Source organism: Gambusia affinis, linkage group LG15 (genome assembly GCF_019740435.1).
Source record: "Gambusia affinis linkage group LG15, SWU_Gaff_1.0, whole genome shotgun sequence".
Classification (NCBI taxonomy): domain Eukaryota; kingdom Metazoa; phylum Chordata; class Actinopteri; order Cyprinodontiformes; family Poeciliidae; genus Gambusia; species Gambusia affinis.
This window is the reverse complement of record NC_057882.1, coordinates 6,492,776-6,509,679: the sequence shown is the minus strand read 5'-3', so window position 1 is coordinate 6,509,679 and position 16,904 is coordinate 6,492,776. Positions and strand designations below refer to the sequence as shown.

The following is a 16,904-nucleotide window of genomic DNA, read 5'->3' as shown; positions in this document are numbered from 1 at the left end:
AATTATTGAAAATAATTTATTTTCTTTTGCCTATTTTCCTATTTTAAACATTTTATTTGACTTCATTTATTGTTATACAAAGATATACACAGTTTTCAGTTATTTTCTGTCTTGCTTTTTATTTAGTCATTTATTTTAGGATTATTTTTTATTTAAGATATTTATCTTTCAATATATTTTTAGAGAAAGTAGCATTATGTAATTTATTGATGTTATGTTCCGGTTTTAGTTATTTGTGTCATCTTTTAAAATTCATTAGAGTTTTTTTTTTTGTAATTTTAATGACTGTATTACTATGCTTACTGTTATGCTCATATTGAACATGTTTAATGAGGCCTCTACCCGTCAGGCTCTACACGCTGGTCGCATGCTCTTACGTCGGCCAATCATTTCAGGCAGCCGTTTCTTACACAACTGTCAAGCTCCTTCACTCCGATTGGCTCCTTTGTCTGTTTGTTATTCTTTTGGACCAATCGAAATCCCAAAACCGGGAAGCACTGCGTGTTCCCAGCCAATGAGGCACCCTGACGTCACTGTAACTACTAGTGAATTTCATGTGACGTATGAGGCCTGTAGCTCAAGTCGCCATTTTCTTGCCATCGAAAACGAACCGAGGAGACCAACTGACGGCGGCGGAAAAATACCGTCGAATTGGGCCGTAGTTCTTCGTGGTTGTCGGCTCAACCGTTATCTCGATGAATTAATGGACTGTCTGCTCCTACGTGGTAATGCTATTGGTCCGGCTACTGTAGCTTGGTTCGGGTGTCGGAGCTGGAAGATGGAGGACCAGGCGGCCCGGGAAGACGCCTGCAGGGAGTACCAGTCCTCGCTGGAGGACCTGACGTTCAACAGCAAGCCGCACATCAACATGCTCACCATCCTGGCCGAAGAGAACATCCAGTTCGCCAAGGATATCGTGGCTATTATTGAAGCTCAAATCAGCAAGGTTTTTATGATCATAGCATACTTTATTATCAGTTTGTGTATGTGGGTCAAACATGGCGGTGTTGTGGTTAGCGGCGCTCTGTGGAGGCCCAGCAGAACCTCCGGCTTCTTTGTACGGAAGCAGCTCAGTCAGGCTGTCTGAATAAACCTCTGGTCGTCCGGCTAGCTGGATGTGGTCCTGGCTTCAACAGAAAGCCGCTGATTTTTTTTTCTTTTTTTTAAACATTTTACGGTTACAGAAACTTCTTAAACAAAAACAGACGTTAGTAGGAAGTGGTTCTAACCGGTTCCAGATCCATTCTGACCTCAAAGTTCGGTTTCAACTATCTACTTTCTAAGTTGTTTGAAACGGGAAGTGATTAATTTCCATGTGGCAACACCAAGAAACTAAAAGAGGTCAGAGGTCACAGGAAGTGGTCATTAAGGCCTTCATCATCGGCTGACTGTTTCCTGTCAGAGCTCTGAGTGTTAACCAGAGAGCCTAGAGACATGAGAGAAAAAGTTCAAATAAACTTTATTATTATTATCATTATACACTAAGGTTATTTGTGAATACAGCTGGGTAACAATATGTCAACTTATTTTTATTAAAGTAAACAGTATTATTATTAAGACATTACTAAAGCATAAAAATTTTTTGGTAAACAAATGATTTTATTCCTGAGTAACAGATAAAAAACCTCTGCTTTAATATTTAAAATGATGTAATTAGACAGACAAATATATAAACATATGTACAAATAAAGACTTAATAAAAGTTTCTAAATTACATTTTTCAATATTAAAATAATACAATAGCTAATGTTTATATATTACAGCAGGGTACAGTAGTTGTATATAAATATAATATACTGTATGTTTAAATGGTTTCCATCAGAATGAGCAAATAGAAAATAACAAAGCTGGTTTAGAAACGAGGTCTCACTCTGAGTCTGTCTGATGGATTCTGGGTAAAACATGTTTGTTTTGCTATACTTTAATATTAATATTCAAGTAAAAGTGTAACTGAAGTAAATATTAGTAGTTGCTGCAGCGAGCAGCTGCTCTCTGGTGTCGCTAAGCTGCTAACAAGACTCAGATAGAAACCTGACTGACAAGGCAGATTATTGACCTTAATTATTAATAAACCAACAATGACCTTAATTATTAGTAAACCAACAATGAACAAAGCTGGCATCCTGTTGCATTCTAAAATATGAAACCAATCTAAAGTAATCGGGTCAGACTCAGATGAGGTTCTAGTTCAGATCGGTTTAACGGATCAGAAGCTGATGATCTGCTTTAACCAGGCTCAAGTTGGATGTCTTCAGTGTCTGGTTGCCTAGCAACGAGCTCTGCCTCTCAGTCTTCAGGTCCAACATGGCGGTTTTGTTCTGGATTAAAGTAACATTACAAAATAGATCGGTCCAGATCTGAGTAAAAACTGAAATTAATGTGTTTGTTGATTGGCCCCAGGGCCTCACTGGTTTGAACCCCTCTACTGGGATCAGTTTGGTTCTGAGGTTCTTTACTGGTTTTCTGTTTGCTGTATATTTTTATAAATATTGTAAAATGTGCTCCAGAATGTGGATGATGTAAATATTTCCGAGCAGGCCTTGGTTCTGAGTGTCAGTGATAGTGACAGGTTAGAACCCTGGCGGTGGTTCTGATTGAGCCGGACCACATCCTGCCCCCCCCTGCCTCCCCTTCCCCTCAGTGTTTGATTCGTCTGCATGAATGAATGAATTCACTCGTTCATCTGGATTTTCTCTATTTTCCTGGAATGTGACTGCTGGTTAAACATGATGATAATAAAATCTGTGAAATGTGCTTTTTGTCATTTTTTCTTTGTGGGTTTGACTCTGGTCTGTGTGGCTCTGAGCGCTGCAGAGCTTAAATCTGGGTTCATAACTGAAAGTTGAAGGTTCAAAACCCGAAAGGGTAAAAACAAACCGAGTAGAGCGCACCATCGCCTGGGTAACGTACAAAGAGGGCCGGTGCCAGCAGGGGCCCTCTTTGGAGGTAAACGCTGTCCCCTGACCGACGCCCCGGATCGCCATGACGACGGATTACCACCTCAACATTTGCAATCAGAACCGACTGAAGATCCTGGTCTTGAACCTTTTTGGACTTTTTGTTCCTGAAAGAAGAACCAAACCATGGACGCTGTATATTTTTTTTCTTCTTTTTTTTTTTTTTTTTTTTTTTTTAATCCAGATTTTTTAAAGTGGATTTTATTTGGGAACTTTGTGTTGTGTTTTTTTTTTTGTTTGTTTTTGTTTTCTTTTGATTTTTTTATTATTTTTATTTTTTATTAATTTGTTCTGAAGTGTTGTGTAACCCCTGCTGTTGTCTAAACTTGTTGAGTTCTCTTATCGCTCCAGGCGCCGACCGCTGAGAAGCTCCCAGTTTTGTACTTAGTGGACTCCATTGTGAAGAACGTTGGAGGAGAGTACCTTGCAGTGTTTGCTAAAAACCTAATCGCTTCATTTATTTGTGTCTTTGAAAAGGTAAAGTCCCGTTAGCTGCCGTGTCTTTAAGCTCCGCCCACATGGTGTCCTGCTTTTGTTTGTTGGTTGTGGGCTGAGGTGGGCTGAGGCCAAAGCACCCAGCACTCTGTGCTCTGTGTGTAGGTGGATGAGAACACCAGGAAGAGCCTGTTCAAGCTGCGCTCCACCTGGGACGACGTCTTCCCGCTCAAGAAGCTCTATGCCCTGGACGTCCGGGTCAACTCCCTGGACCCGGCCTGGCCCATCAAGCCACTGCCGCACAACTTCAACTCCACCTCCAGCATCCATGTCAATCCCAGGTTCCTCAAGCAGGTGGGTATGATGGTGGGGCGATGCAGGCTTCCACTGTAGGAACCAGCAGACCTCTGCTCTGATCTCTACTGGTTCTGGACCGAGAACATAAAATAAATCCTGACTGTCTTCAAATACACAATCTGACCCAGGGTTTCTGTCCAGCTCCTACTGTAAATATGTCAGAGTCAGACAAAACTACCATAATGTAACTTTACAACAAGCTATAGGAGCTTGTTTTGAGTCAATAACTACTGGCAGATTTTTTCACGTTTCCCATGTTATAAGTAAAGATATCTGCCAGAATTTTATAAGACTAAAAAGTATCCAACAATATCTTGTTGAATAGGTACTTTTATATTAGAGATATTTGCAGTAGATATGGGCATTTATTATGGCATTCATTGTGAAAATAATTCTGATTTCACTGGATCAGAACTAATCTGACCAGTTTCTCAGTGGGAAACAAAGCAGTTTGGATCAAGAAATGTTTTGTCTTCCTCCCCTGATGATGGAGATTAGATCTGATGATTCTTCTGGGCCTGAAATGTTTTATTCCAGCTTCACTTTGATCCGTTAGCCTCCTGGTTTAATAACATCTGATCTTCCTTTTCCTGCTTGCAGCCCGAGGAGAAGCCCCAAACGCAGCCGGTCCCGGCTAAGCCGGCGCCGGTGACCCCAGCACCCCCGCCCCTTCCCCTGGCGGTCCCCCAGACAGCCCCGGCCGGGCTGACCCAGGAGCAGCTGATACGGCAGCAGCTGCTGGCCAAACAAAAGCAGCTGCTGGAGTTGCAGCAGAAGAAGATCGAGCTGGAGCTGGAGCAGACGAAGGCCCAGCTGGCAGGACAGGTTCGCTTATGGTTCTGAACCTCATTCTGGTCCAACCTGAAGCGCAGGCTGGACCAGTTCTGGTTCTGATGTCTGTAAGCCAAGTTTGGCGTGTCAAAGCTAACTGAGTGTTTGTGTGTCTGCAGGGTGGCCTGGTGCTGCCACCACCTATCGGGTCGGTTCCGGCTGAGACAAGCCCGTCTCAGAGACCGGGTCAGCAAGTTCCTCCCCCCATCCGGCCCTGGATCCCCCTACAGCCTCCTGCCGACCCCAAGCTGTCCACCAGAGACCCCCGTCTGAACCGCAGTGGACCTCCTGCCGCACCCCAGCCTGCTGCCAAGCGGCAGAGCCCCCACCCACCTGGGGGGTCGCCGGCATCCGCAGAGAAGAGGGCACCAGAGAAACCCCCCCGGCAGGACAAAGGCCGGCCCCCCAGGAAGGACCCGCCAGAGGAGAAGCTGAAGTCCAAGTCTCCATCTCCGCTGGCCAGAGGCCCGCAGAGCAGGAGCAAAGAGGCAGAGGCCGAGACGCCCAAACCCACCGAGGCCCCTAGGAAGGACCCCCGTCTGAAGAAGCGTCTGCCGGAGAAGCCGGCCGAGGCCAAGGATAATGAGCTGAAGGAGAAGAAGCGCTGCGTGGACAAGAAGGAACGGGATGATGCGCAACGGAGAGCCGAGCCACCCAGGTCCAACAAGACCAAACCTCTGAATGGCCTGGCGCCTAAACACGAGCACCTGGAGCCTGCTGACAAGCCTGACCCAAAGGCTGGCGCAGCCACCCCCCGCAGGAAGCGCACACACTCCCGGTCCCGCTCACGGTCCCCCACCACCTCCCCCAAGAGGAAGGACCGCCGCTCGCCCAAGAGCCATGCCCGCAGCAGCTCCCTGTCGCCGTCCCACAAGGCCGGGAAACCTCGGAGGGTCCGTGGTGACGACACCACCCATGGCAAGCCGGGCCGAGATGACCGGCCTGGCGCCAAGAAGGTCCAGTCGGACGGCAGGAGGCCCAAAAGGCTGCAGGAGGAGCGCCGCTCCGAATCCAGGGACTCCCACTCCCCACGAGGTCATGACGGGGTCAAGGAGGCCAAGGAGTCACTCCATCGCTGGAGGAGTGGCTGGGAGGAGAATAAACAGTGAGTCCAGCTCAGAAAGCTGACACGTTTACTTCCTCTGGTTTTATTTCCTGGGTTCTTCTGGTATCAGTTGTTAGTTCTGAAACATGCACCCTTGACTGGGAAGGAGAAGCCGTGAGTAAATGTGTAAACTGTCTGGTTTCACAGCACGAAGCAGCCTGAGGACTCCCACACCAAGTCTGGACCCCCCCGACACAAACCCCATGGCACCCCGACCCGGCCTGGCACCCCCAGGAACCAGAAGATCCGCCTCAGCGTGGACGCCAACCTGCAGATTCCCGAAGTCCTCAACTCTGCCTCCAAGAAGGACCTGCTGAGGAGGGTGCGTTCAGGAACACGTGGGCCTCCCAGCTTCCTGCCTCTGTCTGATGTTGTTATAGTAACGGTGGTGTTTGTGTCTGCAGGCCAGCAAGCGTCTGGAGAGTGGAGAGATATCCCAGGAGGACTTTCTGAACATGGCACATCAGATCAAACACTTCTTCCAGTACCAGGAGGAGAAGCAGCAGCAGCGCTCAGAGAGCTGGGACGACTCTGCAGACTTCTCCATGAAGAAGCCGTCCATTCCCCGCTCCCATGACACAATGGACGCAGCTGAGCTGTCCTACTACGAGCACAAGTCCAAGTTGAGGAAGACTCAGGTGAACCACAGAGTCACAGGCGACGAAGGCCACGAGACTCCAGATGACGTTGGGGAGCCGAGACCGGGAGAGAAACTGGGAGGACGGAGCAGTGGACACCCGTACGGACGGCCAGGTGAGCTGGGAAAACCATGACATGCTCCTCTCCTATTGGACAGTAGCTGATGCTTCTGCTAACTTACAGGTGAACGGAGGAGCAAGGAGCGAGAGGAGGTGCGGACCCCACTGGCCCCCATGGTAGAGGAGTACAACCACGGGAAGGAGTTCCCTAAGCTGAAGGGGCTCCGCTTCCGCAGGAGAGACCGCCCTGGAGATTCCAGTAAGTCCAGGCCAGAGGTCAAGGTTAGGGACCAGATCAGTGTGAGTTTCAGGGGTTTGTGTGTTGAGCAGCATCTCTGGGTGAGGTGGTGGTGTGGGGCATGTTGTGTTCAGGGTGTGCAGAAATCCTCAGCATCCTGTTCTGTCCTGCAGGTGAGCGGGAGTGGACGTCGCCACTGACGGAGCGCCAGCTCTATGATGACGAGCATAAGAGCGGCTACGACGCACCGCGGAGATACGGCCCCGCCGATACCCGCCGACAAGACGGACCCTCGCCCGTCACTGGGGGCCGCAGGAACTCCCCAGCACCGGCTGTTCTGGAGGCTCCGCTCCCTCGATTTGAGCGGGAGCGCCTGTCGCCTTTGCATCAGAAAGACTCAGCGGAGATGAGTCCAGTTCCTCGCTTTGAAAGTCCCAACAGCGAGCACTCTGACGAGGGGCCCCTGGATGCTCCCATTCCTCACCTCCCCAGCCTGAAGGGTCCACACCGCGGAGGGCCTTCATCTGATGTCCGACACAGCGACTCCCCAAAACACACGCCGCCCCATGAAGGAGGACATGCCTCCTCCTCGCGCTACAGTGGCCCCGGGCACATGGGCCCATCCAGACCACACCGGCCCGGCTGGTATGAAGGCAGTGGCCCCGGTCGCTTCGAGGAGCCTCAGTTTGAGGGCCCCCACCACCCGGGCCCTGGCAGATTCGAGGGCCCGGCACACCATAACATGGCAGAGAGGACTGAGGGCTCCGGGCCCTGTGAGGGGTCCCGGATGGCCATGAGAGGAGGAGGAGATGGGCCGTTTGATGGGGCCCCCCAAGGCCCCAACAGGTTTGGAGGCCCCGTAGGCCAGCAGCAGCCGGTCAGGTTTGAGGGACAGATGGTGGGGGCCGGTCACTTGGAGGGCCCCATGCAGCGTTTTGATGGGCCGGGGCCCTTCAACAACATGGGTCCTGGCCCAATGGGCTTCCAGCAGCAGCGGCCGCTCCACTTTGAGGGCCCCACTAACCAAATGGGTCCAATGAGATTTGATGGCCCGAGTCGCTTCGAGGGCCCCGGACCAGGCCCCAGATTTGATCTGCCTGGGGGACCGCACCAAACAGGACCTCATCAACCTGGGCCCCCACGCTTTGACTATGCTCCTGGCCAGCAGGGTCCGCCCAGGTTCCCCCCTCAGCACAACATCCAGCTGCCCATGCAGCCTATGGCCCCACCCCTCTACGACGGCCCCTTGGGCCCCCAGCAGAGCTTCGGCATGGCCCCTCAGAGGTTTCCAGAACCCATGAACCCTCAGTTCACCCCCGGCCCCAACATGCTGCCGGCAGCAAACTTCAACATGCAGCCTGTCCCGTTCAGCCAACCAGGCCCCGGGCCCTTCTACAATCCTGCGGCTCCTGCCATCAGCATGCAGCAGCCGGTGAGTCTGCTTCCTGTTCCTGTCTGCTTCCTGTTCCCGTCTGCTTCCTCTTCCCCTCTGCTTCCTGGTCGTGTCAGTATTCTTTACTCTCTGTCTGCTGGGCTTATCTTGCTGGTTCTGACCCGGTTCTCCTCCCTCCAGGTCTCCATGATGGGGAACCTCAACCAACCCTTCCTGCCTCAGAACCCAGTGCCTTTCGGACAGCAGGGTACGTATTTAAAGCTCGGAGCTTTGTGAGAACAGGAAGTGATGTCAGGTCTAACAGATGTTGTGTCTGCAGCTGCGCAGGTGGCTCCTGCAGAGAACCACTTCGGTCAGCTGGACGTCAACGACCTTCTGTCCAAACTCATCTTCAACGGCATCATTAAGCCGCCGTCGCAGGCAGAGTCCTCGCAGACCGCCAGTGGTCAGTAACCCAATCACACGTTGCAACCGCCGCTGCCCCACTCCAACCCTTCACACCCTCTATGGTTTATGTTTCCTTTCAGAGGCGTCGTCCACGGCAACTGCCCCGACGACTGCCGGGGCAGTGGAGGAGGAGGAAGAGGAGGAGCCAGAGGTGGAGGAGGACGAAGACTTGCCGGACCTTACTGCCTTCAGCATCGACAGCATGAAGCAGTGAGTCACAGATGTTACACTAACCCATCCTTGGGGTTCCTACAGTTCCTGAACGCAGCACAAATGAACCAGGATCTGGTTCATTTTGCTCCTATATTCTGACCTCTGACCCCATCCTGCAGGCGCTATGAGAGCGTGGTGACCAAGCTGTACTCAGGGAACCAGTGCTGCCTCTGCAGCATGCGCTTCACGGCGGCGCAGACCGACCTGTATGCCGACCACCTGGACTGGCACTTCAGGCAGAACCATGCCGGCAAGGTCGCTAGCAAGAAGGTCACACACCGCCGCTGGTACTACAGCCTGACGGTAAGCATGCGCGCACACACACACACACACACACAAAGCCAACAGCACAGTTCTGACCCGCCTGTCCCCCTTCTCCAGGACTGGATCGAGTTTGAGGAGATCGCCGACCTGGAGGAGCGAGCAAAGAGCCAGTTCTTTGAGAAAGAGAACGAGGAGGAGGTCCAGAAGAACCAGGCGGCTGCCAAGGAGAAGGAGTTCCAGAGCGTCCGCGCCACCAAGGACCAAGTGGGAGAGGTGAGCCTCTCAGGGCTGGGCACGCCGAGACACCATCCTTCTCCTTCTGCTGGGTTTGGGTCAGGGCTGCGGCTGGGTTCTGGTCCAGAACCAGAAGGTCTGTGGTGTAGAACTGGTTCTGATGATCCGTTCTTCTCTGCAGTCGTGTGAAATCTGCCAGGAGCCATTTGAGACGTACTGGGTGGAGGAAGAGGAGGACTGGTTCCTGAAGAACGCTGTCAGAGTGGACGACAAGGTCAGGCCCCGCCCACTTTATAAGGCCCCTTTAACATGCTCCGCCCACTTTTCAACTGAACCGGCCCCTCAGTTGGAAGTCAGAAACTTTCAGGGTTTCATTCTAATATTTGGGTGTTGATATTAAAATCTTATTTTATTATTATTTTAATATATAGAATCTTGATAATTTAATATTTGAATTTTAATATTAAACTTCTATCAAAATGGGTTTCCATCCTGAACTCCTGGTTCTGTAGCCCGGTTCTGTTCAGATATCAGATGAAGCTGGTGGTTCGGTCCAGTCCAGGTTTTACTGTACTGGTCCGGTTCAGTTATCTCCCTGGTCTGAGTTTAGCCCGTTTCTCTTGATCCGGTTGATTTCTCTTGATTTCATATCTAATCTGGGGAAAAGAATCAGAACCAGTCTGGTTCTGGTTTTCTGACCCAGAATGTCTCCATCTTTAATAAATAACATCAGTTTTAATTGATGGTTTTGTTCTAGTTTTACTGCCGGTTCTGCTCTGGTAAATGTTGTGTGAATTGGGTCAGAACCGCGTCAACTGTGGGTTTTGTCTCAACAGAACTTCCACCCGGCCTGCTTCGAGGACTATAAGAACGTGAGTCCAGTCCGTCTGAGTCTAGCCCTTGCTCTTCCTCATCCTCTTCATCATGCTCTCTCCCTCTCTCTCGCCCTTCAGACGTCGTCCTACCTGGACGCGACGCCGTCCCCCAGTCGGCTGCTGGCCGAACACCCGCTGGGCGCCTTCGTCAAGACCGAGGAAGAGGAGGGCGAGACTTCCTGTCAGGTCACTTCCTGTCAGGTCAAGCAGGAAGTAGAGGCTGACGTCACCGTTTCTGGTCAGGAGGAACCGGGCTCTGAGGCGCCGGCGGACTCGGCCCAGTCTGAGGACACGGCTTGACGCGGCGCCGTTCCTCTTCGTCCCACCGGGCCGAAGATTTTTACCTCTTGAATACATTTTGGTATTTGGATAGTCGCGGCCGTTTCTGGGCCGCAGTTCTGTTTGCCGCGGTTCTGTTTGCCGCGGTTCTGATCGGTTCTGTTCGCCACGGCTGTAAATGATTTAATTTATACATTAAAGTATTTTTTGGTAACTCTGGTCTGCAGCTGCTGTCTGTTGCCTAGTTACATCGTTTCTGATTGTTGATTGGTTGCTCTGTTGATGAATCATCACAGGTGTTGAAGGTAAGCATCATCTGATTGGACGACGTCTCACTTGAGGATCTTTTAATTTTGGTTTGTCTTCAATAAACGAGTCTGAAACGTTTTTCTGTGTGAATTCTGGTTCTGATCCAACTTGGTTCTGCTGTCATTTAGGTTCAGTCATTAAAATAAAGCTTCAGTGGACTCAAACCTCCTGATTTCTTGTTTTCATTCCCATCCATCATGTAACCCAGCCACCCATGTCAAAGAACCTGGTACCCCAAGAAGGCTGGGGGATTTGAGCTGTTTGGTGCGTAACCCCAAACAGAACCCGTCCCCTCAGTCAGAGGCGGAGGGAGGCTACCTCTCACCGTACAGGCACCAAGATTGAGGAGAGGGAATCCCATTCCTACCTAGGTCTCTCACCATGGGCAACTCCAAAGTGGAAGAGTATCCAACCTCCCTCAAGGAGACTGGTTCTAGAACCAGAGCCATACGTTGAGGTGAGGCCGACTATTTCTAGATGGATCCTCTCAACTTCACGCCAGCTCAGGCTCCTCCCCCCAAAAGCCAGCTTTTGCAACTGAGGATTGGATCTTCAATGCCCCTACCCTCAGGTACCACCCATCTCACGCTGCACCTGATCCCTTTGCCCCCTCCCACCGCTGGTGGGGGCAAAGGGGAATGGGGACCCACATATCCTCTTTGGGCTCCATGGGTTAAAGTCCAACCACCAGACTTGGCTCCACAGCCCTGGTGTTTCTGTTGGTCTTACCCGTCATAAGGGGACTTTGGACTGCACTTTGTCTGGTTCCTCACCCAGAACCCGTCTGCCTTGGGTGACCCTACCAGGAAGCCCTGGCAGAAGAGCTCCTGTCACTGGGATCAGTTGGCAGAGCGAGTCCAAATCATGGAAGCCCATTTCCACCATGAAATAAAACATCAAGGTCCAACAGAAAGTCATAACTGTGAACTTTAAGTAATAATTATGAGATTCTGGACAAATTCTCCTCAGAGAAACAGATTGACCTTAATCTCATAATTACAACTTCTTGACCTTCCAAACCAGACAAACTTAATTACCAAAGAAAAACTGATGCTGGTTTATGTGCAAGTTTTCCTTTAACATTAAACATTAAATACGACTAAAATAGAACAACTGATTTTATATCAAATTAGGGGAAAAGAATCAGAACCAGAACCAATTTGATTCTGGTGTTCTGACCCAGAATGTCTCCATCTAGACAATAACCTAAATTTTAATTGATGGTTTGGTTCCAGTTTTACTGCATTTAACCTCATGCAGTAAAACCTCTAACTCTATACTCCTATAGAACATCTGACCGGGTCCAGTTCGAGGAGAACTGAGTGGTTCTGACCCATTTTCACATTCCGTCTTAAAATCTTTCTTTTGGTTTTTAGATTTTTATAACTATCAAAATGATTAAAACAGTGAAATTCCTGCTTTAACTCCAAACTTCCCTTGGTTCTGGTCCGGTCTGTCCAAAAACGGTGCCATTGTCATGACAACCGGCAGAACTTCCTGTGGTCAACTAAAACTCGTGAGATTTAGCTAGGTAAAAATGTATTTATTAATGAAGTTAACCCATTAAAGTCTGATTCATAGAAATCTTTAAATGCGTTCCTGGCGATGTGTCAAGTTGACCCGCCTGTTGCTGGAGACGGATGGGCACCAGCACCCCTCCCTAACCCAGTAGGGACCAGAGTGGAAGAAAATGAATGGATGGCTTCCATCTAACTTCGTCTGGACGGTTCTGGTTCTGGTTCAAAGCAGAACCGGGTCTTTGTGGATGGGTCAGCACCAAAAAACAAGCAAGCAGCACAGAGAATAAGTGAAATCAGCTTTTTATTCCAGAGAAATGCAGCGTGTCGCCGCCAGGCTGCAGGAACAACGTAAACAGGCTGAAGACCTGGGTCAGAACCAGCCTGGAGGCTGCTGCGTCCTCAGTTACAGAACACTGAGGACGCACCAGCTGGTTCTCTGAAACCAGACCTGGTTCTGATCCGTCACCTCCAGAACCGGTAGACTCCCAGAGCGATGGCGAGGCAGGCAAAGATGGTCGCTGTGAAGGAAACGCAGAACGTAAATGTAAAGCAGCACCATCTCCTGAGCCAGAACCGGAACCGGACCCACCTGCCATGTACCGGATCGTCTCCAGCTTCAGAGACTCCAGCACCATCTTCAGCGACGCCACCTGCAGGTCCATCTTCTTGTTGATCTCCATGTTGTCGTTTTCCAGGTCGGCTTTCTGGAGACACAATGTGATGTCATCAGGAGACAGCCAATCAGGAGCCGGTCGGGTGGACCGGTGGACTCTCAGGAGGAACCAATCAGACCCGCAGGTGAGTTACCTTGTGGTAGAAATCTGAGGTCGCCTCCATCAGCTTCTTCTCCTGGTCGGTGAACTGAGACAGAGAGCAACGAGTCCGAGTATCAAAACAAGTCTCGGACTGACCTTCAGACCGTGTCCGAGTGCGTGACCTCAGACTGTGACCTCTGACCAAGTGTGTGTAACATTAACCCGAGTATGAGTGTGACGTGAGTCAAGTATTTCCTGAGACCGGAGGAATGGCTCGGGTCTCCTGCCGATTTCTGGATTCAACGCCGGACTTGTAGACCTGCTGACTCCAGAATCTCTCCTGACCCACCATGTCAGAGGTCCTGCTCCTCTCCAGATTGATGTCCAGTTTGGTTTCTGCTCGGACTTTTTCGCTCTCCTCCTGAAACCGGATGACCTGTTAGCATCTCCACACAGTCGAGTCAGCGTTGAACTCCTTCAAGCCCTCCTCACCTTCAGTCTGTTCTGCAGCTGCTCCAACTCTCGCTTCATTTTCTGCAGGAACAAAACTGGGAGTTTATGAACCGCTAACTACTGATTAGCAAATTCCGCTTTTTTATGACACCATTCCAGGACCAGAACCATGTTGCCACTAGGTCGGCGACATCCCATCATGACAAACACCAGAGCAGTGTTACCGTGTTCTCAGACCGCAGGTTGGCGAACTCGCTCTTCTCCAGGATCACCATGTCCTTCCTGATGGAGTCCAGGTGAGCCATGATCTGCTGCACTGCAATCTCCTGCAGAACCCCGATGTTACTAAACAATATTAATTAATATTTGTCCTGTTCATCTGTAAGCTAATATGACAACAATATGAGGTTCTAACTGTGTGACAATCAAGAAAGAGAATGGAAAAACTTTCTCTTTACACAAACACTTTAAAGTAGTTAAAATGATTTTATTTTTAACTTAGCAACAAAAATATCTCCTCCTACTGCAGCTAAAATAATGTTACAAAATGTATTTTAGCCATTTTGATGCATAGACTCAAACAATATTGTCAAAGAAAAGTCTTGCATTTAATTTAATTATAAATTTTAGTTTACAGTTTGCTTTTCTAACAGAAATATAACAACATGGCTCCAGCTAGGCAGTCCGCTGAGTGCAGCTGTAGTTTTATTTGTAAGTTAGAGAAGAATGTAGTTTCCGTCTTTCAGTTTGGTGACCAGCAGTGTGCAGCAACAAATGTGAAAGGAGCCCAGCTTCTTTTCCGGAAAGAACGCTATGAAGGAAACTTTCCTCAATTTTGAAAGAGCAACTTTTTAAACTTTGCTAACCGTAGCAGCTCTGCGTTCCTGCAGCTAGAGACTCACTATAAAAACTCTGAGGTTTACCTGGTGGGATTTGGTCACCATGTCCTTGTAGACGATGTCCATGTTGGCTGTGGTCAGCGTGACCAGAGCTGAGACGATCAGCTCAGCCTGCCGCTTCTCAAAACCTACAAAAATATTTTTTGAAATAAAAAAAAAAAGAAGCTAAAACTGAAAAACAGATTAAAACTAAACCCACAACCAGACTAAAAAAACCATAATAAAAACAAGAGAAAATAAGGATTCCGTACATCCTCATACACAGAGCCAATAAAAACATGATTTTGCTTTCTGCAAAACCAAAAATCCCCACAAAGTTCTGCTTCAGACACATTGACATTTTTTTATTCAATAATAAATTAATTATACTATGCTAAAACATCCTAAAAATCTTGTTAGTATGTCAGATAACAGCAGTATTGTGTAAATATAAAGTCAAGCTGGTGTTTCTAGTTTAAGCTAGCTTTACCACTGGCTAACTGATTGCTAACACTAACAGATAACTTAAATTGTTTTTGAAACAATATTAATTTACTCCAAGTTAAGATACAGTTTAATTCACCATTACATCAGTAATAAAAAAACAAAATCTGGTTTCAAACGAGGAAGACTGAGATAAGAGGAAAATTTAGGTACAAGCTAACTAGCTTAGCACAGCAAAGTAGGAAGAATACAAAGTTGAAGCCATTTATATTATTACAGTTGGCAATTTATTTACATTATGAATAAACTGATAATAAAATCATCTTTGTGTTAGCGCTACCGCAGAAGCTAACAGCTACAGCCGTTTTTGAGCTTCAGCCAATCAGCACCAAGGAAAATTAATATGGTTAGAATGTGGAATTTGGTAAAAACTGGAACGGATTTCACGGGACCGGCTGCTCACCGCTCTTCTCCAGCTCTGTCACCATGGCGTGGGAATCAAAGGTCAGCTTCCTCTGCTCCAGGGGCATCAGCTCAACCTTCCTCAGGTCAAAGGTCGCAAACGGAGTTCCCACATGGAAACCTACAACACACACAGCAAACCTGAAGTCCTGACACAGAACAGAAACTGGATGGACGTGGCCATGTTCTAGTTCTTGGCCTGGACCTGTGCCGTGTTCTGGTTCTTGGACAAGAACCGGGCCAGGTTCTGGTTCCTGGACCGGACCTGGGCCATTTTCTGGTTCAGGCTTTGTTCTAGTTCCAACCAAAACCATTAAAACAATCAGATTTCTGAGCATTTTACTGGAAATGTTGTTGGTTCTGCTCCCAGATCAGAAGATGTTCTGGTGTCGTCAACATCAACATCCAAGCTCCACGATTGTAAAGTTCTTATCCTTTGATTTTTGGATGTAACATTGTCAGCATTAATTACTTTATTGAGGTTTTTTTTATTTCTGATTTTACTGACACTTTTGGCAGGATCAGTCCTCCGCAGAACAAAGGCACTTCTACAAACTGGCCAATGAACGATTCCTGGCGGCGATTGGTTAATTATTTCAGTTCAGTAGTTTAACTTCATTGTTTATGGTGTTGCCGGGGCAACAGTCGATGCTTTATGAAATCATTAAATCAGAGCTGCATGACCCGACGTCAAACTCATCTTTTAGGAACAAAACTCTCACTTTCCCGACCTTTTCACTCCTGGAAAAACCATGAGGAAAAAGTCAGAAAGTGAAAACTGGACATGTTGGACAGAGGATGAGGAAGAGAACCTCCAGGTACACCTGGCTGCACCAAACTCCCTCCGACCAATCAGAGGTCGAAGAGCATCATCCAGAAGGAGCAGAACTATCGTAAACTCTGCACTGCGCACTTTGACCCCATGACTTTTATCACAGATTGCCCCCCACGCTCCTGTACCACACCCTACGCCATGGCGCTCACCTCTCCACGCGCCCAGCCGCCGCGCGACGAGACGCCGCAGCAGGGGGTTCATCCCGTAAGTGGCCTCGTTCACCTGAACCGGTACCAGCCGAACTTCAGGCGAACTTTACCAAAACAGCACGCGCTCAGCGGAAAGACTACTGCCCGGACAGGCTTGACGGTGGTGCTTTCACGGACCGTCGGATCTACAACAGTCATGTTGCCATCATGGACATGGAGCCCTCTAGTGGTGAAAGCCAGTGCAGATAAACTACGTTTATTGTTCCAGACTTATACAAGTGAAAAATAGGTAAAATAAAACAATAAAAGATAAGTAAAATCCAGAACTTCAGCTTTCACCTCAGATCCTTCTCCAACAACCTCATTCTGCTCAAGAGTTTTAATATTTCCTGTTTTATAACATGTTTTAATAAGCTATAGATATTTTTTCCCGTTATTATCAGCTAAAATTATTTTCCTGAAGTTATTTTATGGAGAACTTTTAATATTAAAAGTTTACATTTAGTTGTAATATGGCAACAAAAATAAACATTGTAAATATCTTACATATTAATGCACAATAATCCACTTCTTCAAGGCTCTATAAATTAAATTTATTGTAAAGCTTTCGAACAATGTTCATTGTGACTCTAAATGGCAAATAAGTCAGACAGGAATATGAAAAAAATAAAAATAAAACCGAGTTGATTAAATAGAAAACATTGGACAAAATAAGAAACTTAAACTTTCAGAATAAATAATTTATATTCTAAAGTTCATATAACCCGTCGAAC

The 16,904-nt window shown here is 48.2% G+C and overlaps 2 protein-coding genes across 3 annotated transcripts; one reads left to right on the top strand and one right to left on the bottom strand.

The window, feature by feature from the left end:
* Positions 1-574: 574 nt before the first annotated feature.
* On the top strand, positions 575-10,568 carry pcf11 (PCF11 cleavage and polyadenylation factor subunit). The gene is made up of 17 exons (XM_044141751.1): positions 575-946; positions 3,309-3,434; positions 3,558-3,746; positions 4,350-4,574; positions 4,700-5,685; positions 5,833-6,007; positions 6,090-6,438; positions 6,508-6,642; positions 6,795-8,053; positions 8,195-8,261; positions 8,334-8,459; positions 8,542-8,671; positions 8,794-8,977; positions 9,056-9,211; positions 9,354-9,446; positions 10,009-10,044; positions 10,126-10,568. The coding sequence occupies exons 1-17, from the start codon at positions 704-706 to the stop codon at positions 10,345-10,347; spliced, it is 4,701 nt and encodes a 1,566-aa protein (XP_043997686.1). The 5' UTR covers positions 575-703; the 3' UTR covers positions 10,348-10,568.
* A 1,871-nt stretch (positions 10,569-12,439) lies between these two features.
* Positions 12,440-16,411, bottom strand: ccdc90b (coiled-coil domain containing 90B). 2 transcript variants are annotated; one of them, XM_044141750.1, is made up of 9 exons: positions 16,132-16,403; positions 15,149-15,268; positions 14,287-14,390; positions 13,588-13,689; positions 13,403-13,444; positions 13,260-13,331; positions 12,963-13,016; positions 12,745-12,859; positions 12,440-12,673 (listed from the first exon to the last, which is right to left on the bottom strand). In XM_044141750.1, the coding sequence occupies exons 1-9, from the start codon at positions 16,181-16,183 to the stop codon at positions 12,618-12,620; spliced, it is 717 nt and encodes a 238-aa protein (XP_043997685.1). In that variant the 5' UTR covers positions 16,184-16,403; the 3' UTR covers positions 12,440-12,617. The 2 variants fall into 2 exon arrangements, 1 of the variants encoding a protein (XP_043997685.1); XR_006373049.1 differs by lacking the exon at positions 12,440-12,673 and having other exon boundaries at positions 12,797-12,859; positions 13,133-13,331; positions 16,132-16,411.
* Positions 16,412-16,904: the final 493 nt, after the last annotated feature.

Bases quoted from the DNA above. Each gene is read 5' to 3' on its own strand.
- ccdc90b (XM_044141750.1), bottom strand. From the start codon at position 16,183: ATGAACCCCCTGCTGCGGCGTCTCGTCGCGCGGCGGCTGGGCGCGTGG. The intron at 13,690-14,286 runs GTAAACCTCAGA...GGGGTTCTGCAG, and splicing joins TGGTGACCAAATCCCACCAG to GAGATTGCAGTGCAGCAGAT. The intron at 13,017-13,259 runs GTGGGTCAGGAG...TCTCTGTCTCAG, and splicing joins GGAGCAGGACCTCTGACATG to TTCACCGACCAGGAGAAGAA.
- pcf11 (XM_044141751.1), top strand. From the start codon at position 704: ATGGACTGTCTGCTCCTACGTGGTAATGCTATTGGTCCGGCTACTGTA. The intron at 9,212-9,353 runs GTGAGCCTCTCA...TCTTCTCTGCAG, and splicing joins CCAAGGACCAAGTGGGAGAG to TCGTGTGAAATCTGCCAGGA. The intron at 9,447-10,008 runs GTCAGGCCCCGC...TTGTCTCAACAG, and splicing joins CTGTCAGAGTGGACGACAAG to AACTTCCACCCGGCCTGCTT.